The sequence below is a fragment of the Rhinopithecus roxellana genome, chromosome 8, assembly GCF_007565055.1.
Source record: "Rhinopithecus roxellana isolate Shanxi Qingling chromosome 8, ASM756505v1, whole genome shotgun sequence".
NCBI lineage: Eukaryota > Metazoa > Chordata > Mammalia > Primates > Cercopithecidae > Rhinopithecus > Rhinopithecus roxellana.
Genome location: NC_044556.1, coordinates 125,951,810 through 125,977,449, shown reverse-complemented (window position 1 = coordinate 125,977,449; position 25,640 = coordinate 125,951,810). Strand labels below are relative to the sequence as shown.

At 34.8% G+C, this 25,640-nt stretch overlaps 1 protein-coding gene across 9 annotated transcripts in view; it reads left to right on the top strand.

Annotated features, from left to right (window-relative positions):
- The window catches only part of COP1 (COP1 E3 ubiquitin ligase), a 259,903-nt gene that overhangs the window by 193,241 nt on the left and 41,022 nt on the right, over window positions 1-25,640 (top strand). For all 9 annotated transcript variants that reach the window (XM_010367393.2, XM_010367391.2, XM_010367392.2 and 6 more), the window contains 3 exons: window positions 9,867-9,984; window positions 10,929-11,053; window positions 12,232-12,392. In XM_010367393.2, the coding sequence (XP_010365695.1) occupies window positions 9,867-9,984; window positions 10,929-11,053; window positions 12,232-12,392 (404 nt within the window). The remainder of the gene's footprint in view (window positions 1-9,866; window positions 9,985-10,928; window positions 11,054-12,231; window positions 12,393-25,640) is intronic.

The following is a 25,640-nucleotide window of genomic DNA, read 5'->3' as shown; positions in this document are numbered from 1 at the left end:
ACTTGAGCTCAGGAGTTCCAGACCAGCCAAGTCACATGGTGAAACCCCAGCTCCACAAAAACTTAGTGGAGCACGGTGGTGCACACCTGTAGTCCCAGCTACCTGGAAGGCTGAGGTGGGAAATTCACCTGAGCCCAGGAAGTCGAGGCTGCAGTGAGCCATTATTGCACCACTGTTCTCCAACCGATGGCCCAGGCTGAAGTACAGTGACTATTCATAAGCACAGTGTTAACACACTGCCGCCTCAAACTTGAGCTCAAGCAATCCTTCTGCCTCAACCTCCCAAGTTGCTGGGATACAAGTACACACCTCTGTGCCCACCTTCCTGAGGCTGTATTACAGTTTTTTTTTTTAATTAATAGAAGGAGTACACTCTAAAATAATGATTAAAAAATACAGTGAATACATAAGCCAGTAACACAGTTGTTTATTATCATATATTGTGTACTGTACGTAATTGTATGTGCTATACTTTTATTTTGTCAATGCAGTAGGTTTGTGTACACCAGAATCACCAAAAACTTAGAATAATGTGTACAAAGTTACTAATAGCTACAAAGTCACTAGGTGATAGGAACTTGTCAGCTCTATTATAATCGTATGGGACCATCATCATGAAATGTCATTATCTAGCATGTGACTGTATATAAATGCATTATAATAAATGTCTGTGTGTATTTTATTCCTAAATTCCCTCTAGCCATAAAACAGTTACTGTTTTGAAGCTCACATTTTGAATAACTGGACAATTTGAATCTCACATTGTCTAGAAAGATTGATCTGTTTGTTAAGATGGTCTGACAAGCATACTGTGTGCTTTATGGAGTATATGAATGAGAAAAAAAGTAAGAAAGGGAAGATTAACTCACATAATTAGTGAATGTGAACATAACCATCTTAAGTATTCAGAGTTTATTATTCTATTTCGGTTACTCTCTTCCCTTTAACAGAAATGAAATTTCTACTTACTACACCATACGTATTTGTAGATTATTAATTGGTTTAGTTATTTTCTACCAAAACTGTCAAATAGAACTGCAGTAATAGTTCTAGCTACATTTGATTGCTGAGCACTTGAAATGTAGCTGGTTTTACTGAGAAATTAAGTTTTACTTTAATTTTATATAACTTAAATAACCACATGTGGCTAGTGACTACTGTACTGGACAGCATGATTCTAATTTTATAAAGTATAGGTTTTGAATTATTGCCACCACATTATTTTGTTTTTCACACCAATGAAAACTTTGAGATATCAACTAAAACTGAGATAAATTAAAATCTGTTTCAATTAGAAAGCATGTTTAAAGGGGGATATTAAGAAGGATTAAAGTTCTGTTTTCACTATTCCCCACAACTAAAAATCAGCCTTTAAAATGTACTTTAATCTGTCCCCAGGCTCCTATCACCACTGAGGAAATGTTGACATTGATAGTTTTATTTCTATAAATGGTGATATTATTGACATCACCTTGTCATCTAGCATTGATTTTCTATGAAGAATCAGGTATTAATTAATCTTGTTGGCTTAAAGAAAGTATTTGTACAGTTTTTGTTACTTGGTTATTTGCTGACATTTGACATGTAGCTGTGTAAAAAATAAAATGTATTTGTTTTCGTCTTAATGGCCGTGGAAGTAGCATCATTTGGCTTAACAATTGAAATAAAAGAGATAGATTCCCTTTATACTGAAAAGGCCAGAACGTCATTTAAGTAATCAAATTTAGCATCACTATTGGAACAAACATGTGCCTCTTCTTTTGATGTGGTAGAAAGGACCATGTTTATAGTATTTGTGCCAAAAACATTTAATTTGAACATAATAATAAGAAAACATTTAGACAACAGCTGTCCTGAATGCTTCAAATATAACAATATTATGAAATGTTTTATATAATAGGCCAGAGACATGGAAACTAAATATAATGAGTGACCCATTAGTAAAAACTTAATAAATATTCAGACTCTTTTTTAAACAGTTGGGAGATATCTGAATATAGGATGCATTGTATATTATATCAATATTAATTTTCTTGAGTGTGATATAATGATATCGTGTACATAGGAAAGGTTTTGTTTGTAGAAGGTAGAGGCTGAAGTTTTTAAAAGTCAAATATCCTGACGTTTGAAACTTAAAGTGGTTCAGAGGTATAGGGGGCAGAGAGAGAGACAAGAGGCGGTGTGTGTTTGGGGTGTGAGTAAAGCAAATAGGGTGAACATTTACAGTTGGTGAGTCTAGAATAAATTGTGCAAGGTTTTTCATTGTGCTGTTCTTTCAACTTCTTTGCAGATTGGATTTTTTTTTAAAGCTAAAAGGGGAAAAGTAAAAACAGAAATGGACTATAGCCTAACTCCTCATTATTAAGCATACTTTTTCAATTATGGCAATACTTCAGAAATATAAAGACACACCCTCCTTTATAAAGGAAAGAAAATTATTGTGGACTCCACCCCCAAGTAACCAAAACTTACAACTTAACATCATAATGTTCTTACAATATATATACAAATGTAAAGCTGTAGACCATCTTCATATGCCCCTGTCTAAGTAACTATAACTCAGAACAAATTCTAATTATTAATAAATGCAATAAAATATATAAAATCAAGAAAATTCAAAATAACAATATGATGGTATAATAACAACAATAATCAGATTAACTGGTATATAGTTTGCTGAAAATAAGTCACCACTCAACATACCAAACTGGTTCTGAGTACTCCAATACAGTTTCTTTTGAAGTTGTCACATCTGTAGAAACATCTGTCATTTGATAACTCCTATAAAAACCTTTGTGCGGTACGCAGTTTTTAGCTACTGTAATACTTTTGTGCAGTACACAGTGACATAATTTAACCTTTACTTATACGCCTTCATCTTTTACATATTACACCCCTTTTGTATTCACTTGAGAATATGTTAGTATATTATTATACAGTACTATGTTATTTTTATAATATCAAATTATTCTCACCTTATGAAATAACTTGAGAAATTACTTATTAAAATGTTTTTGATTGTGAAATATTAGAATGTTATTACTCTTTGACCCAACTGAAAATCTCCATGGAAAAATATGTGTCCATACCCACAGTATTGTTGAAAATAATCAGATGCAGTATCACAGCTGTGTCAGACTCTATTTCCAGTTGGGCAATCACGGACACAGCCAAAAATTGAAAACAAAGATGTGGACAACAAAACAGCCACAGGTGAGGGTCAGGAAGCTCTGACATGTACCTAGTTGTAGAATGCTATGCACATGTGCCAGGTGTAGTGTGCATATCCAGGAAAAACTGCACAGAGCCCCAGTCTTCACCTCTGGTTGACCATGAGGCTCTGTGTAAGCAGGAAGTGAAGGCTAAGGCAGATTTAAGCTTTGAAGGCATTCCCCAACATACACACAAATCCCCTTGGCAAAGGGTAGAAGACAAGGACATCTTGTTACTACTAAGTGTTGCTGACCCAGGAACGACTCCTACTCAGCTGGACTTAAAAATAAAAACAAAAATAAACTCATTAAAGATGTCCAGTGGCTCCACGCAGTAGGAATTATAGGCTGAACAGATTTAGTCCCAGGGAAGTCATTAAACCACAAACTGCAACACCACCAACAGCAAAAAGCTGAGCTAGAAGAAAACCAAGAGGAAGAACTGAGTCCACAATTGCCACATAATATTTTCCAAAATGTCTGCTTTTCAGTAAAAAAAGGTATACACAAAGAAGAAAACTTCTTAGTAGAAATTATCCTAGCTATAGGGCTTATTAAACAGAGACTTTAAATTACCTATTACAAATATGTTCAAAAAGGTAATTAAACCACAAAGAGTTAAAGAAAAATATGACAAATATACTTTATCAAATAGAGAATATTAACAAAAATAAAAACAAATCAAAATTCTGTTGTTAAAAGTATCATAACTAAACATGAAAAATTCATTAGAGAGGTTCATGAGAAAATTTGACCTGTCAAAAGAAGGAATCAGTAAACTTGGAGATAGGTCAGTTGTGATTATCCATTGTAAAGAATACAAAGAAAAAAGAATGAAAGAAAAAATGAACTTCAGAAACCTAGAGACACCATCAAGCATGCCAACATTTGTAGATTTCCAAAAGATGAGGAGAGAGAAAGAAAGAGGTAGAAAATATTTGAAGAAATGATGGCCAATATTTTCCCAAATTGGATGGAAAACATCAGTCCACACATCCAAAAAGCACAGTAAACCGCAAACAGGTAAGATGTACACCTCAACTCATCATAGTGAAACTCTTGAAAGGCAGGGAGAGAATCCTGGAAACAGCAATCAAAAAGTCGCTCAGCAAGTACCAGGGATCCTCATTAAAATTAACGTTAACATTTCTGATGATTTCTCATCAGAAACCATGACTGCCAGCAGGCAGTAGGATATGTTTAAAGTATTGAAAAGAAAGGATTGTCAATAAAGAATTTCATATTCAGCAAAACTATTCATCAAAAATGAAGGGGAAATTAAGATATTCCCAGATAAATTGAGTGAGTTCTTTGTCAGGAGACCTACCCTATAAGAAATAGTAGAGAGAGTTCTGCAGGCCGAAATAAGGGGATACTAGACTGTAATGTAAGTCCACAAAGTACTAAGGAGAACTGGTTGAGATAATCATATCGGTATATAAAAAAGATAGTTTAGATGAATTTTTTGTAAAGAATTTTTATTCTGATTTAACCCTTTACTCATTTGCCCTGAGAATACTTGCTGGCGGCACTTGCGGCTGCAGTTGTTTACCTTGAGATAACTTTGTCACGAAGTATCTCGCTTTTATTATTATTTTTACATCACTCTAGTATATCAACTTTGGAAACAACAGACATCATTCTATCTATAACATTCTGTTTTTAGTAGTGGTATTTCCATTTACACAAATGAAAATCGAGAAAATTTGGCAGAGAATTACTATACTCAGTCGCTGAAAATGTCAAATCCTAGAAAACATAACATTCTTATGCGTGATGTTAACATTGTACTCAAATACTTGCTTGCCAGAGGTTCATTTGATGAATCCAATTTTTTTGAAATAGATGATTCTGATGATTCAGACAATTCTGATGTTAGTTCTTTTTAGAAATGACTCCCAAGAACAGTTTTATATTTTATTTTCACACTAAAATTCAGTCAGATTTGCAGCAGCCTTGAAGAGAGTGTTTATGTAAAATTAAATGAACTTTGGCAGCAAACTGCACTTTCTTTTTTCTAAACTGGAAAAGGGTTGAAAGACAATTGACTAAAATAGTAATTCTAAAACTATTGATGAATATATAACATAGAAAGATGTAGTATGTATGGCCGTAATGTTTCAGAGGATGAGGGGGAAAGGAGCTGGAGCTATATTGCAGCAGAATTTTGTTACAGTATTGAAATTAAATTAGTGATCATCTGAACTAGGTTATTTTAATTTAACATGCCAATTGTAATCCCCAGAAAAACCACTATGAAAAATAACTTCTAAAATTTACTAAAACCTAAAATGATACACTAGAAAATATCTGTATAACACAAAGGTAATAATGGAGGCATAAAAGAGCAAATAACGTAAAAAAACATAGCAACATTGCAGGTAAAAATTCTACCATATACAGGTTGAGAACCCTTTTTCCAAAATGCTGAGGACCAGAAGTGTTTTGGATTTCAATTTGTTTTTATTTTGGAATATTTACATTGTAGAGTCATACAAGGTATAATGCCATTTCAATCAATGAGAGACCACATATATGACATAAGATTAAAATGGAGGTGAAAAATTTTAAACTTCTAACGTTGTCATAGCCGTTATAACTTCATAGTGCAGACATTACTCACATGTTTGCAGTGATAATAGTGTAAATAATTCTATGCTACCAGTTAAATACAAGTATAGCACACCTACAGTGAACTCAACTTTTGACAAAGTTGCCAAGAACATACACTGGAGAAAAGACAATCTTTTCAATAAATGCCAAAGGGAAAACTGGATATGCATTTGCAGAAGAATGGAACTAGACCTCTGTCTGTCACCATATATGAAAATCAAATCAAAGTGGATTAAAGATTTAAATCTAAGACTTCAAACTACAAAACGACTACAAGAAAACACTGGGGGAGATCTCCAGTACTTTGATCTGAGCAAAAATTTCTTGAGTAATACCCCACAAGCAGCCAAAGCAAAAATGGACAAATGGGATCATATCAAGTTAAGAAACTTCTCTGCACAGCAAAGGAAACAGTCAACAAAGTGTGGAGACGACCCACAGAATGGGAGAAAATATTTGCAAACTACTCATCTGACAAGTGATTAACCACCAGAATATATAAAGAGCACAGACAATTCTGTAGGAAAAAAAATCTAATAATCCATTTAAAAATGGGTAAAAGATTTGAATAGACATTTCTCAAAAGAAGATGTGTAAATAGCAAACTGGTATATTTAAAAGTGTTCAACATCATTGATCATCAGAAATGCAAATCACAGCTACAATGAGATATTATCTCATCCCAGTTAAAATGACTTTTATCTAAAAGTTAGGCAGTAAACCAGTGCCGGTGAGGATGTGGAGAAAGAGAACCCTTGTACAGTGTTGGTGGGAATGTAAATTGGTACAACCACTCTGAAGAATGGTTTGGAGGTTCCTAAAAAATTAAAACTGGAGCTACCATATTACCCAGCAAGCCCACTGCTAGGTATATACCCAAAAGAAAGGAACTTATGTATGAAAGAGCTGTCTGCATTCCCATGTTTTTTGCAGCACTGTTGACAGTACCCAAGATTTGGAAGTAAACTATGTATCCATCAACAGATGATTGAATAAGGGAAATGCGGTACATATACACAATGGAATACCATTCAGCCATTAAAAAAAAAAAAAAAAAAGGATGAGATTCTGTCATTTGCAACAACATGGATGGAACTGGAGATCATTATGTAAAGTGAAATAAGCCTGGCATAGAAAGACAGACATCACAGGTTCTAACTTATTTGTGGGATCTAAAAATGAAAACAGTTGAACTCATGGACATAGAGAGTAGAAGGATAATTACCAGAGTCTGGGAAGGTTAGTTGGACTGTTGGGGGAGGTGGAGGTGGTTAATGGCTACAAAAAATACACAGAATGAGTAAGACCTAGTATTTGATAGCATAACAAGGTGACTGTAGTGAATAATAATTTAATTGTCCATTTTAAAATTAAAAGTGTATAATTAGATTGTAACACAAAGGATAAATGCTTGAGGTAGATATCCCATTCTCCATGATGTGATTATTAAGCTTTGCATGCCTGTATCAAAACATCTCATGTTCCATGTAAGTGTATATACCAACCATATACTCACAAAAATTAAAACATGTTCAAAAAGTCTAGCACATACAATTACATATACTACATAATACTTGATAAAGATAATAAACAACTATATACTTGTTTATTATTTACTTTTTACCATTATTATAGAGTGTATTTCTTACACTTGTTTTTTTAAGTTACAATATAATAACCTCAGGCCCTTCAGGAGACATTCCAGAAAAAGGCATTGTTATCAGAGAAGATGACAACTCTGTGCATATTATTACCCTTGAATACTTTTCAGTGGAACAAAATGTGGAGGTGAAAACAGTGATATTGGTTATCCTGATCCTGTGTAGACCTAGGCTAATTTTCTGTTTCTTAGGTTTTAACAAAAAAGGTTAAAAAGCTTTTTCTGTTTTAATTTTTTAACTAATAAGGATATATAAAAAGGAAATACTTTTGTACAGCTGTAAAATGTATGTGTGTTTTAAGCTAAGTGTTATTACAAGAGTCAAAAAGCTTAAAAAATTAAGTTTATAAAGTTAAAAAATTACAGTAAGGTAAGGTTTTTTACTGATGGAAGAACACTTTTTTATAGTAAATTTAGTGTAGCCTAGGTATACTGTTAACATTTTAGGCCTTCATGTACATTTACCACTAACTCACCCAAAACAATTTTCAGTCCTGCAAACTCCATTCATGGTAAATCCCCTGTATAGGTGTGTACCATTTTTTACCTTGTATGTTGTATTTTTACTGCAGCTTTTCTATATTTAGACACATAAATATTTACCATTGTTACAGTTGCCTACAGCATTCAGTACAGTAACGTGATACATAGGTGTATAGCCTAGGAGCGCAATAGGCTATTCCATATAACCTAAGTGTGTAGTAGTGTGTACCATCTAGGTTTGTGTAAGTACACTGTATGTTCACACAGTGACAAAATTGTTGAATGATACATTTCTCAGAATGTATCTCCATTGTTAAGTATGCATTATTGTACTTCCTGTTCAGCATCTCAAATCCAAAATCTGAAATGCTCCAATGAAGCATTTGGAACTTTGATTGTCATGTTGGCACTCCAAAAGCAAGGATTTGGGATTTTTGGATTTCAGATGTGCAACCTATTAATATATTGAATGTAAGTATGTTGAACATTGTAACATTCAGGGATTGGCAGAATGGGTTTACAAAAAAAATTAGAATCCAACTTTATGCTGTCTACAAGAGATAGACTTTAGATTCACAGACACAAATAGGTTACAGTAACAGGATGAAAAAAGATACACCATGTAAGTAGTAATCAACAAAAATGGTAGAATGGCTATATTTAGGTCAAACAGAAAATACTTAGAGTAGAAACCAGTACTAGAAACAAAGACATTTTATAATGGTAAAAGGATGAATAGTGAAAAGATACATCAATTATCTACATGCCTAAAAACAAACTTTTTGTAGATACATGAAAAGAAAATCTACAGTATTTAAGGGAAAAGTAGATAATTTTACTGAAGTTGTTGAAAAATACTCCACTTTTGATATTTCATAGAAAAACTGGACAGAAAATCAGCAAAGTTATAGAAGGCTTGAATAACATTGTCAACCTGACATAACAAACATCCAAAGATCACTTCACCCAACAGTAGAAGAACATACATTCTTCTCAAGCTTTAAACAGTCTCCAGGGGAGACCATATTTAAGACTGAAAAAAAGTCAATAAATTTAAAATGATTGGAGACATACAAAACAGTTTTCTGACCAAAATGGAATTAAATTAAAAATCAACAATAATTACTTTGAGACATCTGCAAGTATTTGGAAATTACATGACACATTACTAAATATCCCATTAGTCAAAGAAGAAATAACAAAGGAAATGTAAAAGGATTTTAAACTGAATGAAAATGGAAACACATCATATCACAATTTGTGGTGTCAACCAAAGCAGTGTTTATAGAGAATTGTGTATCCTTAAGTGTCTGTCTTTAAGAAGAGTAACAAAGCTAACTGAAGACAAGCAGAAGGAAGGAAATAATAAAGATTATCATAGAAATTAGTGATAGAAACAGACAGGAATAGAGATTGCCTATGATGGTGGATGCCAAATGAGTGATCTTATTGGAGTACAGAAATATTATAAAACTGATTTATGGTAATGGTTGAACTGCTGGTTAAATGTAGTAAAGATCATGGAATTGCATGCAATATTTTGAGCGTGTGCATTGTATACAAAATATGTCTAAATAATTTTTTAAAGCAAATGTGGGAAATAAGATTATATGGCATTATGTTTATACAGATGTCCCATAATGTTTATATTAACATTTTTTAATGACGCCACTAAAACATAGATTGATTTTTAAGTTTCCAATTATTTTGACCCCTTAATACTCTCTTTCTAGAGCCAGTCTTATTTTTGAAAAGAATTCCTTTTCCTTTGTTTTCTGGCTGTTAGAGATTAGACATTCTATGTGAAACTTTTAATGAAAAAAACAAAAACCAGTTAAAATTAACTTTGCTTTTCATTTCCGCATTTACTACATTTATCTAATTTTGTTTTGTTTTAGATCACTGTGTCCACTACTATGATCTTCGTAACACTAAACAGCCAATCATGGTATTCAAAGGACACCGTAAAGCAGTCTCTTACGCAAAGTTTGTGAGTGGTGAGGAAATTGTCTCTGCGTGAGTATTACTCTCCTCAGAGGTTAAGGTTAATACAGAGCTCTGTACTTAGACCTACCAGTTTGTAATGTCACTGAGGATGTATGTAAACTATAACATTGGAGTATACGTGCTTTTTCTTAAATAGTATTTTTTTTATCTTGTCCAATTAAGATAGTGTGGATTCTGGTCTGTATTGTGCTCTTCTATATGTAAATTGTGGATACAATCCTGAAGATACTAGTTTTTTATATACCCTCCCCCCTTATCTCATCCTCCTGTGTTTAATTGCATTTGAACTTCAGATTGGATTTTAGCTATTGCTTCTTAAAAAGAGATAAACAACATAGTTGATGCAATATAATGAGAAGTTTTTTTTTATTAAAGTCAACTAATGTGTTATTGTATATTTTATCTACTTGCAGTATAGTAGTAGAATTATTTTTGGTTTTAAATATTACTTGGTTGGCTTTTACACTGACATGTTAATTTCTCTGTGATTTCATGGTGGTTTTAAATAATGTTGAAAAGAAAACTTTTTTTTTTTTTGGCAGAGTCTCGCTCTGTCACCCAGGCTGGAGTGCAGTGGCGTGATCTTGGCTCACTGCAGCCTCTGCCTCCCAGGTTCAGGTGATTCTCCTGCCTCAGCCTCCCAAGTAGCTGGGACTACAGGCACATGCTACCACTCCCGGCTAATTTTTGTATTTTGAGTAGAGACAGTTTAGCCGTGTTGGCCAGGCTGGTCTCGAACTCCTGACCTCAAGTGGTCTACCTGCCTCGGCCTACCAAAGTGCTGGGAATACGAGCGTGAGCCACCACGCCTGGCTGACAGATGAACATTCTAACTCAGTCTGGCTCCAGAGACTGCATTCTTAACCAGCAAACTGCATTGCCTCTAATTAGTAGTGATGAGTTTCGTGTCAAGAAATTTTAAATATGTTCTTACTCTTTGTACTTTTCCTCAGCTCTACAGACAGTCAGCTAAAACTGTGGAATGTAGGGAAACCGTACTGCCTACGTTCCTTCAAGGGTCATATCAATGAAAAAAACTTTGTAGGCCTGGCTTCCAATGGAGATTATATAGCTTGTGGTAAGTGAAATCATCATTTCCAGGAACTTTTTAACAGGTATTTGTTACTGAAATTGAACTCAAGGGAAATAGACTAAATATTAAGTTAAGAAATAGTCTGTGCACTCAGAAGATAGTATAATAGACATGATGCCCCAGCATTATTGATTGTCCTTGTGTTGTACTAGAAGAGCATTAGTCCTTCCCTTTTTTATTGTGTACAAACCCTGAACACCTCAAATACCTGAACACCTGATTTTTAACTGTTTTGTAGTTGTTCTCCATTATAACATAATTCTTTAGATACTGCATAGGAGACTGAAAAGGTTAAGTTCTGTTAGTAATATTTCTAATTTTGGAGACGTTATGTGTCTTCTTAAGCTTGATATTCATTTTCCCTTATCTGCTGTTCTCTCCATGAAGTAATCTGTTTGCATAGTATTGATCTGTTATTCTAGGACTTTTATTGTTGATAATTTATACAAATTTAAATAAGAAATAGAAAAATCAAATTTGATATTATTCAAATGCTCTGATATATCTAATGCCTGAATATATGAGCTTTGATCATACTTTTAAATGACTTGGCCTTTATTCAGCAAAGTTGACTTTCTCCACATGTGTATGAGACTGCCAAAGCAAATATCTGGAACAATTATCCTATCTTAATAGATGGCTCAAAAATACAGTTCATAGACCATTAATCAAATAATTCCTATACTGAGAAATGGAAATAAATTGTGTAGGCTATTAAAATCTGCCTATGTAAGTGTTGCCACTTTCTTTTACCTAAGTGGAAATCTTTCTAAATATAATTTCAGATTCTTGCTATAATAACATATATCTGGTTCTACTATAGACTATTAGCTTGGTGCAGAAGTTGAAAGTAATGACAAAACCCACAATTACTTTTGTACCAACCTATATAAATGATTTTATAGGGTAATTTTAGCCTCAGAATTATCAATATTGTTGTATCATTTAACATTGATTGTTTCTTTAGATTAGTAAAGTATACGTTTTGTCCAAGAATCCTTTTCTTACATGATTTCTAATGAGTCCTGTAATCTAGCCTTTCAAATTTGACCATAAAAGATCTTTGAGCTAAAACTTTGGGTGATAATTACTATTAGAATGTGATGTTCTAATTCTGAGTTTTCCTATTCTAAAATATTATTATTATTATTATTTGTTTTCAGGAAGTGAGAATAACTCTCTCTACCTGTACTATAAAGGACTTTCTAAGACTTTGTTAACTTTTAAGTTTGATACAGTCAAAAGTGTTCTGGACAAAGACCGAAAAGAAGATGATACAAATGAATTTGTTAGTGCTGTGTGCTGGAGGGCACTACCAGATGGGGTAAGTTTTCATATCAGTTTTTTCACCTTGGGATCTCATATTATGCATTATGTATACACAGGGTTTGATTAAAATTTAAAATATAAATTGGTGTGTGGTATGTACTATTTTTAAAACTTTGTAATGTGTCACCAAAGACAATAGGCATTTTAGGTAGTGACTGAAATGCACAGTGATAGAGCAATGTCATGGTGTCATCGTGTCCCTCTGTGACCCATAGCATCTAGTGCATATCTCAGTTATAACCATTACCATATTGTCTCTTCATATCTCTTCTGTAAGACTGGAAAATCCTCTAGAATACACATTCCGTCTCTTCTTTATTGATTATGTGCAGTATATGCTTGATAAACATTAAGCTGAGCTGGTATTTTAATAGGGAGAAAAAGAATTGGTGCAGGTAAAGGAGAGTGGCCTATATGGTCCTCTAATTAAATACTATTTCAAAGTAGAATTGCGTTCTGCAAAATACATTTATATGTGAATATTTAAGCATATTTAGTTTATTGATGAGAAAGTTATACTACTGGGTTGTATGAAGAGAAGTTGCCTCAAACTTTTCACTTATATTTTAAAGTATAAGGTTTTTCGTAAGTTATATAAAAAAATAATTATTGTTACTATCTTGATTTGTATAAACATGAGTTGTTTGTATTTTTAAAATAGCTTTTTAGGTGGTTAGTTGGGTTTATTTTTGACAAAATAAAATTCTGACAAAATTCTGACTTGATATGTAATTTAAGAATCCAAGTTTCAGGTATAGTTTCACTTTAATTAGATATATTCTATTGCTGTCCTAAAATTTGCTAATTGACAGACTAGGTAATTTGGACCAACCTTTCCTCCAAGTAAAATTAGAAAAGTAGGACCAAATATATGCATTTTAAAAACAAGAACCTGTTTGAAAGCATTGGAAAGCAAACAAGACAAGACACAATTACTGGATTTGGATTGTGACCCTGGCTTTTGAATCTGCTTTTCCCCTGTGAGCATTTGTCAGTTTTGGTGGGGTGGGTAAAAGCACTTATACTAGCTTCACAGGGTTGCAGGGACTAGAGCTCAGTGCCTGACATTGTGTGAGTGACTACTTTTTTTTAAGTCCCCACAGGGGTATATTATAGGTGAAACCAGAAGATAAGCCTTCGTAGAGATTGCATCTGAACTTCATATCAGTCTCTGAAATTGAATTGAGGTGACCCTTGATTGCTAATATCCACAGGATGCAAACTTAAATCCTCTCTGAAAAAAGATAAGATCATCTAAGTGGTTTTTTTTTTCAGTTTTGTAACTACAATAACTAGGGCACAATAAAAAATAAACAGACATAATAAAAGATAAGACAGCACGAATTAAACCAGCCTCAGCAACAGACTGTAGAAACAGTCACAGCAGCTCTAAATATTGGAGTTATCAGACAGCTTGAAAGTAGCTATGCTTACAAGATGAAAGACAAGATTGAAAATTTTAACTGAGAACTGGAAACTAATTTTAGAATGAAAATATCATTCTGCTCCTGGCCCCTTCCAAATTTCATGTCCTCACATTTCAAACCTAATCATGCCTTCCCAACAGTCTCCCAAGGTCTTAACTCATTTGAGCATTAACTCAGACGTCCAAAGTCCAACATCTCATCTGAGACCAACCAAGTCCCTTCTGCCTATGAGCCTGTAAAATCATCAGCAAATTAGTTAATTCCTAGATACAGAGAGAATACAGGCATTGGCTAAATACAGTCATTCCAAATGGGAGAAGTTGGCCAAAACAAAGCTACAGGCCCTATGCAAGTCCAAAATCCTATGGGGCAGTCAAATGTTTAAAGTTCCAAAATGAGCTCCTTTGACTCCATGTCTCACACCCAGGTCACGCTGATGCAAGAGGTGGGTTCCCATAGTCTTGGACAGCTCCACCACTGTGGCTTTGCAGGGTACAGCTTCCCTCCTGGCTGCTTTCACAGGCTGGCATTGTCTGTGGCTTTTCCAGGTGAACAGTGCAAGCTTTTAGTGGATCTACCATTTTGGGGTCTGGTGGATGGTGGCCCTCTTCTCACAGCTTGCCTAGGTGGTGTCCCAGTAGGAACTCTGTGTGAGGGCTCCCACCCCACATTTCCCTTCTGTACTGCTGTAGCAGAGGTTCTCCATGAGGGCCCCACCCCTGCAGCAAACTTCTGCCTGGTCAGCCAGGCATTTCCATACATCTTCTGAAATCTAGGCAGAGGTTTCCAAACCTCAATTCTTGATTTCTGTGCACACGCAGGCACAACACCACGTGGAAGCTGCCAAGACTTGGGGTTTGCACCCTCTGAAACCATGGCCCAGGTTCTATGTTGGCCCCTTTTAGTCATGGCTGGAGCAGCTGGGACACAGGACACCATGTCCCTAGTCTGCACACAGCATACGAACACTGGACCTGGCCCAGGAAACCACTTTTTCCTCCTAGGTCTCTGGGCCTGTGATGGGAGGGGCTGCTCTGAAGACCTCTGACATATCCTGGAGACATTTTCCCCATGCTCTTGGGGATTAACATTCGGCTCCTTGTTACTTATGCAGATTTCTGCAGCCAGCTTGAATTTCTCCCCAGAAAATGGGATTTTCTTTTCTGTTACATTGTCAGGCTGCAAATTTTTCAAACTTTGATGCTCCATTTCCCTTATTAAACTGAATACCTTTAACAGCATCCAAGTCACCTCTTGTATGCTTTGCTGCTTAGAAATTTCTATCAGATACCCTAAATGATCTCTCTCAAAGACAGAGTTCCACAAATCTCTAGGGCAGGGGCAAAATGCCACCAGTCTCTTTGCTAAAACATAACAAGAGTCTGTTTTGCTCCATTTCCCAGCAAGTTCCTCATCTCCATCTGAGACCACCTCAGCCTGGATTTCATGTCCATATCAGTATCAGCATTTTGGTCAAAGCCATTGAACAAGTCTCTAGGGAGTTCCGAATTTTCCCATGTTTTCCGGTCTTCTGAGCCCTCTAAACTGTTCCAACCTATGCCTGTTAACCAGTTCCAAAGTCACTTCCACATTTTGGGGTATCTTTTCAGCAGCACCCCCCTTCTGGTACCAATTTTCTGTATTAGTCCATTTTCACACTGCTCATAAAGATACAGTCAAGACTGGGTAATTTACAAAAGAAAGAGGTTTATTGGACTCACAGTTCCACGTGGCTTGGGAGGCTTCACAATCATGGTGGAAGGTGAAGGGCATGTCTCACATGACAGCATCTCACATGACAGCAGAAAAGAGAAGAAAGTTTTTGCAGGGAATCTCCCCTTTTTAAAACCATCAGATCTCATGAGACTTATTCACTATCACAAGAACAGTTTGGGAAAGACCTGCCCCTGTAATTCATTTACCTCCCACCGGGTCCCTTCCACAACATATGGGAATTCAAGTTGAGATTTGGGTGGGGACACAACCATACCATATCAGAGGAGTCATTTTCATTCCTTTAAGCCATCAGTTTTTCTTTTTGACAAATAATAATTGTAAGTGTTTGTGTGATACAGTGTGGTGTTTTCATACACATGTACATTATGGAATGATTAAGTCAAACTAATGAGAATATCTGTCATCTCACATGCTTTTTTTTTTGTAGTGGGAACATTTAAAATCTTATTCTTTTAACAATATTGAAATATCCACTACATTTTTGTTAGCTACAGTCACTCTGCTATGCAGTACATCTCAAAAATTTACTCTTTTTGTCTAATTAGCTGAAACTTTGTAGCCTTGGACCAACATCTTGGCATCCTCCCACTCCCATCCCCCACCTCTGGTAACTACCATTCTATTCTCCATTTCTCTGAGTTCAATTTTTTAAGATTCCACATATAAATGAGATCATGCAGTGTTTCTTTCTGTATGTGATTTATTTTACTTAGCATAATGTCCTCCAGGTTCATGTAAAGCTGAATAGTATTCTATTATATACAGTTTAACCTTGAACAACGTGGGGACAAGGGGCACTGACCCTCCACTCAGTTGAAAATTCAGGTATAATTTGATTCCCTGACCCAAAAGCTTAACTACTCATAGCCTACTGTTGACTGAAAATCTTACCAATAACATAAACAACCCACATAAGCTAGAGAAAATAAAATATTATTAAAATCATAAGAGAAAATATAGTTACTGTTCATTAAATGAAGTGAATCTTAAAGGTCTTCATCCTCATCTTCACATTGAGTAGGCTGAAAAGAGGAGAAAGAGGTGGGGTTGGTCTTTCTCTGGAGTGGCAGAAGAGGAAGAAAATTTGCATATAAGTGGTTCCTCATAGTTCAAACCTGTGTTTTTCCAGGGTCAACTGTATACCATGTTTTCTGATCCATTTATTTGTTGATGGGCACTTAGGTTGATTTCGTATCTTTGCTGTTGTGAATAATGCAATGAATAATAGAGTGCACATGTTTTTTTCAGTATCCTAATTTTAACTCTTTTGAAATTGAAGGGGGATTCAATGCCCAGAAGTGTGATTGCTAGGTCATATTGCCATTCTGTGTTTAGCATTTGAGGACCTCCATATTATTTTTCATAAAAGCTGTACTGATTTACATTCCCACCAACAATGTTACAAGAGTTCCCTTTTTTCCAAATTCTTGCCAACGCTTTGTTATCTTTCATCTTTTTTTGACACACCCCTTTTCACAGGTGTCATTTGTCTTTTTGATGGTAGAAATTCTACCTGGTATGAGGTGATATCTCATTGTGGTTTTAATTTAAACTTCCCTGATGATTAATGATATTGAGCATTTTTTCATATACCTGTTTGTTATTTGTATATCTGTTTTTGAGAAATGTTTATTCAGATTCTTTGCTCACTGTTTAAGTGGGTTATTTGTTTTCTTGCCATTTAGGTGTTGGAGTTTCTTATACATTTTGGTTAACCCCCTAACTGATAGATAGTTTGCAAGTATTTTCTCCCAATCCATATGTTGTCTTTTCACTCTCTTCCTTTGTTGTGAGGAAGCTTTATATTGATAGTTTGATGCATTCATGCTTGTCTATTTTTGCTTTTGCGATTGTAGCCAAAAAATTTTTCAGACCATTATGGAGCTTTTACCTTACGTTTTCTAGTAGTTTTACAGTTTTCAGTCTTATGTTTAAGCCTGTACTCATTTTGAGTTGATTGTTGTATATGGTGTGAGATACTCAGCTTCATTCTGCATATGGATATCCAATTTTTCCAACACCATTTATTGAAGAGACTGTCTTTTCCCCCAGAGATTCTTTTTTCTTCCTCCCTGGCCTCCCCAGAGAGATTCTTGAAAGAAGGCAGAGAGAAAATATTGTCAGACTGACAGCCAGCTTCTCAGTGAAATAGTGGAAGCCAACAGACAGTGAAACAAGATAGTGTGGGAAGGAAAACGTTTGCAAACCTAGAATTCTATGTCCAGTGAAAATCTCTAGACAGTGGTAAAATAAAGATATTTTAAAATAAATAAACCTGAAAAATTTTCAATCAGCAAACCTAAACTAAAGAAAACCTTAAAGGATATGCTTACACAGAAAGAAAAAGATTCCAGATGAAAGTCTTACCTTTTTTATTAACATTGATTTATCTAGATACTGGAGTTAGGTAAAGGAACTTATATATGTTCTATATCTGTGAATCTGTGACATGACTCTTATCTGAAACTACTGGAATGAAATATGAAGTGTTTTAAGTATACAAATGAATATATTTGTTCCTATGTGATGATGCTTGTGTAAAGGGACACAATATTTTTGTTGGGGGTAGACCCTGAGTCAATAGTAACTTCTGCTGAGGCTGCAGATACCCGATTATTTTGTCAGCTCTGAACCATATCACACATACTTACCTACTCACAAATCCTAAGTAGATAGCTAATAGTAAAAGGCAGTACTTGTAAAGTACGTATTACTCCTTTAGCTCTTCAGAAGTGACCCCAAAAAGTACACTCTATCCTCTGGAAAAGAAGCAGTGGTCATTAGGGTGGACATTTTCTGTTGTGGCTTGAGACACCAGGAATCATATTAAAAGTTTCTGTAGCTCTGGGGTTGGGGGAGGCAGGGATCAGGATAACAGATTTCCTAATTTCCCTCTCTGAAACCAAGTGCAGCAAAACTTGGCTTGGGAACCCATCAACTATGCTATAATACTTTCTGTGGAGATTTATAACTATGCACCTTTGTTTTCAGTTATATCATTAAATTTTATTCTCTCTGTTCTTACTTCTAACAAAACTTTTTTGTTATATGATGAAATACTGTTCTGAAGCATTGAACTAAAACTTTGTGTTCTTAAGCACATATTTTGCTTACCTAAATTTCTCCTGATTCTTGGCCTTTAAAAATACTCGCTGAATGAATTAATATACTGTCTTGTACTGTATTTGCATTCATGTAACCTGCAAACTCCTCAAAAAAAGACATCATAGTATTTTGAGTAAGAGCAGAGCCAGGCTACCCAGGTTGAAATCTCTCAGATTCTCCACTTACCAGCTGTGTGACCTTGCTGAAGTTCCTTAACCACACTGTGCTTCAGTGTCCTCATCTCTAAAGTGCTGATACTAATAGCCACTTATCTTCTAGGGTTGTTATAATGCTAAAATGTGGTAATGCACGTAAAACGTTTGGAAGAGTTCCTGATACACAGCAAGAGCGATACATGTGTGCTCTTAGTATTATATTTTTAATTACCCCTAGCATTACACAGCATGTTTGTACATAATGCATAATTAATATGTAATTTTTGTAATGAATGATAGAACCCTTCAAGCTTGACCTTTATCTTTTTTGTTGCATAATTAAATGGTAATTAATTGGAACTAAAGAAATGCTGTAGTGGAGTTGGGAGATACTTCTAATATCTAATAGGCTCACTTGAAACTAAATGGTAATAATCAATTGCCATTTAAGAAAAGCAGTTTTGCTGACATGAACCATTCGTATGTACATATATAATTACTTCAAAATTACCATTTTGCCCCTTGGGATATAATTTCCAGCTCATTTTGCCTATTTTCAAAAGCAACAAAAATTTTTAAATGTGTGCAACTACAAGGAAGTAGGCGTGTTTATTATTGGCTTAATATTTTTGTTAGATTTATATTATGTTCTCCCTTCCCTTCTCCATCACATTATGACATTTCACAACTCAGTCTTTTTTTTTTTTTTTTTTTTTGAAGACATATCTACTTTCCAAATTTATGTAAGTTGTATCTAAGACAGGAATCCTTTCCTTCTTAGTAACTTTTTTTGGGGGTGTGTAAAACATCAGATTTCAGTAAACTAGAAAAGTAAAGCACATTTGAGAAGCCGTGCAATACTGTATTCCAGTCTGCTTTCATTAACCTGCAAAAGATGTCTATAATAACATTTATTTATACCAATAGTTCTCAAAACTGATAATCAGAAAACCCTTGGGCTCTTTAAAAAACAATTAACAAAGCAATTCTATTTTTAGACCCATGAAAACATATTTTGGGGGAGGAAGAAGGAGGGTACAGATCTGTATTTTGAAAAGTTCACCGGGTCTCCTTGGGAAAGTATATGAACAATCACGTTTGGGAACAAATGAATCATGTTACCACTGGGGAAAAGTTTATTATGCATCCTAACCAAGAAACCGAAATGGTTCTTAAACATCTGCTAGCAGAAACAGTTACAATTATGAATACCTAATGTCTGTTAGATTTTGCTAATCCCTCACCTACCTCAGGAGGAAACAAATCCAAAAAAGTAAGATATGTTCTTTTTATTTGTATTAATCAAAAAATGCTACTCCTAAAAAATACTAACTTACCACACTTGTAAAGATATTTCTTATCTTAAATTCTTCAGTGAATGGCGAGAAGACAACATAGAAACTTCTTCTCTTTCTTTCTTCCTTCCTTCAACTCTGTTTCTCTTCTTCCTTTTATCTTTTCTTTCTTTTATTCTTTCCTCTGACTGGATTGTTTATAACCCTTTAGAAAATTTCCCTGACTGGAAGAGGGCCAATCTGAATGAACTTTTGTCTATCTTGGGAGTAGAAGGAAAGAAGATTCTGAGCATGGACCCTGACTTCCAGGAAGACTCCCATCGCCTCCTCAGTGCCCCACTCTTCCCTCAGTATACGGAATAGAGTGGGGTAGGGAAGTAGAAAAGGAAGGAAATAAGGTGGTAGAAAACTGAGGCAACCCTAGTAATTTTTTTCTCTAAGTAAATTATATGAAGTATACATTTTCTTTAACCTTAATGTCCACTACTATGTGGACAGCCTCTGGGAAAACATTTGTTGCATTAGATACTTTATGGTGAACATTATAATAAAATCAACAAAATATGATTTATGGGGTCTGCTAGTTGACATTTTAAATTCTTAATTAGTATCATTTTTATATTTCTGTAATAGAGTTTGACCTATATTAGAATGGTTCTTAACTTTTCTTCCTCATTTAATCTTTTTTTTAAAAAGAGTGTTCTGTGTATGCCAATCTTGAAGCATAGAATTGATGCCAATTTTTAAGCTACTTGCTGTTTTTGGTTTTAGTCCTGCCTTTTTTAAGGGAAGAAAAGAAATAATATTAATTTGAGAGTGTATTATGAATTAATGCCATTAACCTAACAGTAATTTTTGTTATAATCTCACCATGCCAAAAAGTATCCAAAATATTTTGAGATGGGAAGGGATTTGAGTTTGGTTTCTAATGTTTATCTTTTGGTAATCCCTACCAAATTTTCATAGTAATGGTAGAAAGAAGGAAAGTGAATATTGGATATTATTTCCTTTAGTTAAAAGCTTTTGATGAATACTATTTGAATTGGTTTAATATGCTGAAGTGTATGTAATGGAAAAACATGATTATTTTCTAAATTGAATAAAATGGATTTAATAAATACTGAAAGCAGAATTAACTAAGCAAAAATATGTATTTTTGGCTGAGAAAATGGATGGCAGTTGCTTAAGAAAAAAGTGTTTTTACTAATTTTAAAATGTCCTATCTGGAGAAAAGAAACTTTTTTTTTGTATTTTACTTCTACAGTCTCACATATAACCACTGTTGTTCTCATGACACTCTCCTATATTGATGTGATCTTTGTAGGGTTTTTGCCTTTTTTATTTCTTATTCTTAAATTCTATTTTATTCACCTGTTTCCCAAATAAAGCTATCAGGGTTGGTATCAGCTATTCCCAGGAAAATAAAAAGGTTATTACTGCTGAACACTGGAATAATTTGATTATGTAGATTGAAGAAAAGCCAGTCTGTTATAATTGCTGTAAAGAAGCCTTTGTGCCTGTTTGCGTTAGTCTTTTTTTAAACTGTAGATAAGCAGTTTAGTGGGGTGAAAATACAAATTCTTTATTTGAATTGTGATCGCCAACTAAAAGATGAATATGAGGGCAGAAAATGAATCTAAATCTTTTGGTTTAAATGATAAAGTCTTTACACATTGTAGAGAATTAAATAAGCAGTTGGTCATACTTTTATTTATCTTTAGGATCTTTTGCTCTCTGATAAAAGTAGAAAGCTTTAGGGAATGGATTGTATAGAAAGTAAATCCTCCTTCAAGATTCAGTTCCTTTTTGATAATTTATTGTTTTAAATCCTAAATATCTGAAGCAGTGACTCCATGACTCACCAAACATATCTTTGTGAGCTGATTTCCAGAGATTGGGAGAAAAAAAGTACTAATAGTTGATTTTGCTTTAAGTGTTTTTTATTTCTCTCACAGCATTCCAAATGTTGTTTGTTTTAGGAGATACAAGAGTTTATCTTTTAATTGCTAAGAAGACGTGTTACACCTTTCAAAAAAAAGTCCTCATGGAACTTATTGGTAGTGTTACCACCTGATAAATATGAAGTTAAATGTCTTATTTCATTGCAAACTATCTAAATATTTTTGTCAGATTCGGATTATGTAACTGAATGTATATAATTCTTTTTTGTAGCAGCCAAGGATAATTTAAGTTTCACAACTAATACTGATATGTCCTTATCATTTTTTGCTAACCAGCCAAATCTGTATTCCCATGATCATCCTTAATGTTTGTACTAATAGAGGACTATGGTGGTGCAAATTGAACCAAAATATCAACTAATAAGAAGGAATAAATGAGGCCGGGCACAGTGGCTCAACCTTGTAATTCCAGCACTTTGGGAAACTGAGGTGGGAGGATCACTTGAGGCCAGGAGTTTGAGACCAGCCTACCCAACATGGTAAAACCCTGTCTCTATTAAAAATACAATAATTAGGCAGGCATGGTGGTGCACGCCTCTATTCCCAGCTACTTAAGAGGCTGAGGCAGAAGAATCACTTGAACCCGGGAGGTAGAGGTTGCAGTGAGCTGAGATTGCACCACCACACTCCAGCCTGGGCAACAGAGTGAGACTGTGTCTCAAAAAAATAAAAGAGTAATGATTGTAGAGACTTATATGGGTATTTGCATTTAAAAATAGTTTTATATTCTGAACAGAATAAAATAGTTATACCGTTCCCAATTAACAAATTAGCCTTGCTACTTCAGAGTTCAGTAAGTCCCTGTTTATTACCAGTATTCCTATTTCCTCAAAGTTTTTTGTTTTGTAAAGGATTGAGACCTTCTAATTCTACATATTTTACATTTCACTGGATTTTTGAGATCTGACAACTGATTTTCCCTTTACTAATAGAATGCATGCTCTGTCATTGATAGCAAAACAAATTCTAAGATCCCTTATGGAGATCTCACTGTTCTTACTGGTAGGGAAGCCCAATTATCATGTAGACTTTACATTCTCCATCAGAGTATCTACTATGTTAAAACAGGTTCCCAGTCATCTTAGAATGAAGAAAACCATTTATTTTATCCAATGCATGATTGTCCTTTATACATTAAATTCATGGTGTTACATACTTTTGTTTCCTTTTCATTTTGTCCTTCCAAATCATTATTTTAGGAATATAGAGAAAAGGGTTGGCCAGGTGCAGTAACTTACACCTGTAATCCCCAGCACTTTCGGAGGTCGAGGCAGGTGGATCACTTGAGGCTAGGATTTCAAGACTAGCCTAACCAACATGCAAAACCCTGTCTCTACTAAAAATACGAAAAGTAGCCTGGCATATTGGCGCATGCTTATAATCCCAGCTACTGATATGGCTGAGATATGAGAATCACTTGAACCCGGGAGGCAGAGATTGCAGTGAGCCGAGATTGTGGCACTGCACTCCAGCCTGGGTGACAGAGTGTGAAACCCTGTCTCAAAAAAAAAAAAAGAGAGAGAGAGAAAAGGGTCATTTTTCAACAGTAATAACTTCAGAATGGTTGTGGGTTCTGGCTTTTGGTTTTTTGTTAGTCTTTGTTTAAATGCCATATTAACTCCAAACTCACACATCTAATATAACTAATGGTGATGGGAGTGGGGAAGGTTTTGGGGCGGGGGATAATATTAGTAAATTGTTTAAAGGTATATTTATCCTATCAAATGAAATGTATCAGAAGTATAGATAACTTAGAAGCTTTTATATATCCTATATATTTTAGATACAGAGATTTGCATCAACCAAAGTTACTAAGAATGAAACTGTTGGCTCTGAATAGGTGTGAATAAATCCTTGGGAAAAGATCTCCTACCTGCCCTTTAGGTGTCATGTTTCTTACTGACAGCTGTCAATTATTTTTTTTAAATGAGTATGAAATTTTGGTTCTTTGCATGAATTGCATTTGAATTATGCAATTTTGGGGGGTTTTCTTTGTGGGCCTTTCTTTTCTTTTCTTTTTTTTTTTGCGGGGAGAGGGTCTTGGTCTGTCACCCAGGCTGTAGTGCAGTGCAGCCTTGACCACGCAGGTTCAAGTGATTCGCCCATCACAGCCTCTCAAATAGCTGGAATCACAGGCATGCACCACCGCACCTGGCTGATTTTTTTTTTTTTTTTTTTTAAAGATGAGTCTTGCTATGCTGCCTAGGCTCTTCTCAAACCCCTGGACTCTCAAACTCCCACCTCGGCCTCCCAAAGTGCTGGGATTACAAGTGTGAGTTACCACACCTGGCTCAGTTTCATCTTATAATGCTTAACTAAATTATAAAAGTTATGTATCAGAAGAGTCAAATCAAAATTACCACAGACTTTCTTCATACATACATACATACAGTAATGTCTAACCAAGCAGAAACATCTTTAGCATTTAGACCCTCTAACTGTAGTTACATCTCATTCAGGAAACCCAATGTCTTTTTTTTTTTTAATATCTGCATCATCTGTGCTTCAGAGTATTATATTTTTCCCCACTAATAGAGAACTGTTAGAAAATAAATAATAGAGAAAATTGGCCTGTAATTCTACCTCCTGAACAGAATTGTAGTTAATGTTGATATTTGTCCTTCCAGTCAACTTACATTTTTAAAAAAATAGTTTTACAATGTGGGTGTTTTTTGTATCTAACTTCATACATGTAACTATAGCATTTTCTAACCTTACTTCGTAATTTTAGTAGAATTTAAATATATTATCAATTACTATTTGTTAAACATTTAGGCTGCTTCTAATTTTTCTCATTTCTAAGTTTGCAGTATTTGGGGGCCGGTTGTTTTCCCCCTTTTATCTTATTATATTAGTGATATAAAATCTTATAAGTTGGGGAAAAAAGCACTAGATTAAAGGATTTAAAATTTTTCAGCTCTTGATATATATTGTTATTTTACTTTCCAGAAAATTAAACTTCCAGTTTATCTTACTATGCTAGCATTGGTTGTAGGGAAGGGAGAGGGGAGGATGACATAAAGAGAGATAATTCATGTGGATGTATTGATAGTTGCATGTAGCTCAGATCTGGGTATAAACCCTGGTTCTGTCACTAGCTGTGAAACCTTGGGCATATTCCTTATCCTGTCTGAGTCTACTTTCTCATTCCTGAAGTAAGGTAATACCACTAATTAAAATACCTCAAAGAGTTGTTAGGAGATAAATGAGGTTATTCATATGGAACATTTGCACATATTAAGCTTTCAATAAATAGTAGCTACTACTAATAATAAATTAATGGGTAAAAATTGAGAAATTAAAATTGTAACCTGCACCCCATCCTCCTATTTTGCATTGAATTTTGCTTGCATTATTCAAATCTATTTCAGATGTTTCTAGTCAGAAGAAACAGCATGTGCAAAGAGTTGAGAATTTGAAAAAATGCAGTGTTGTTTAGAGGCTACTAGGATGTGATTGGACTGGTGAGAGATAAAGCTGGAAATAGATTAGGGAGAGAGATTTTTAGGGATCATTCTAGACTGTGTTAAGCATCTTGAACCTTACCTGTGCAACTCTGAAGA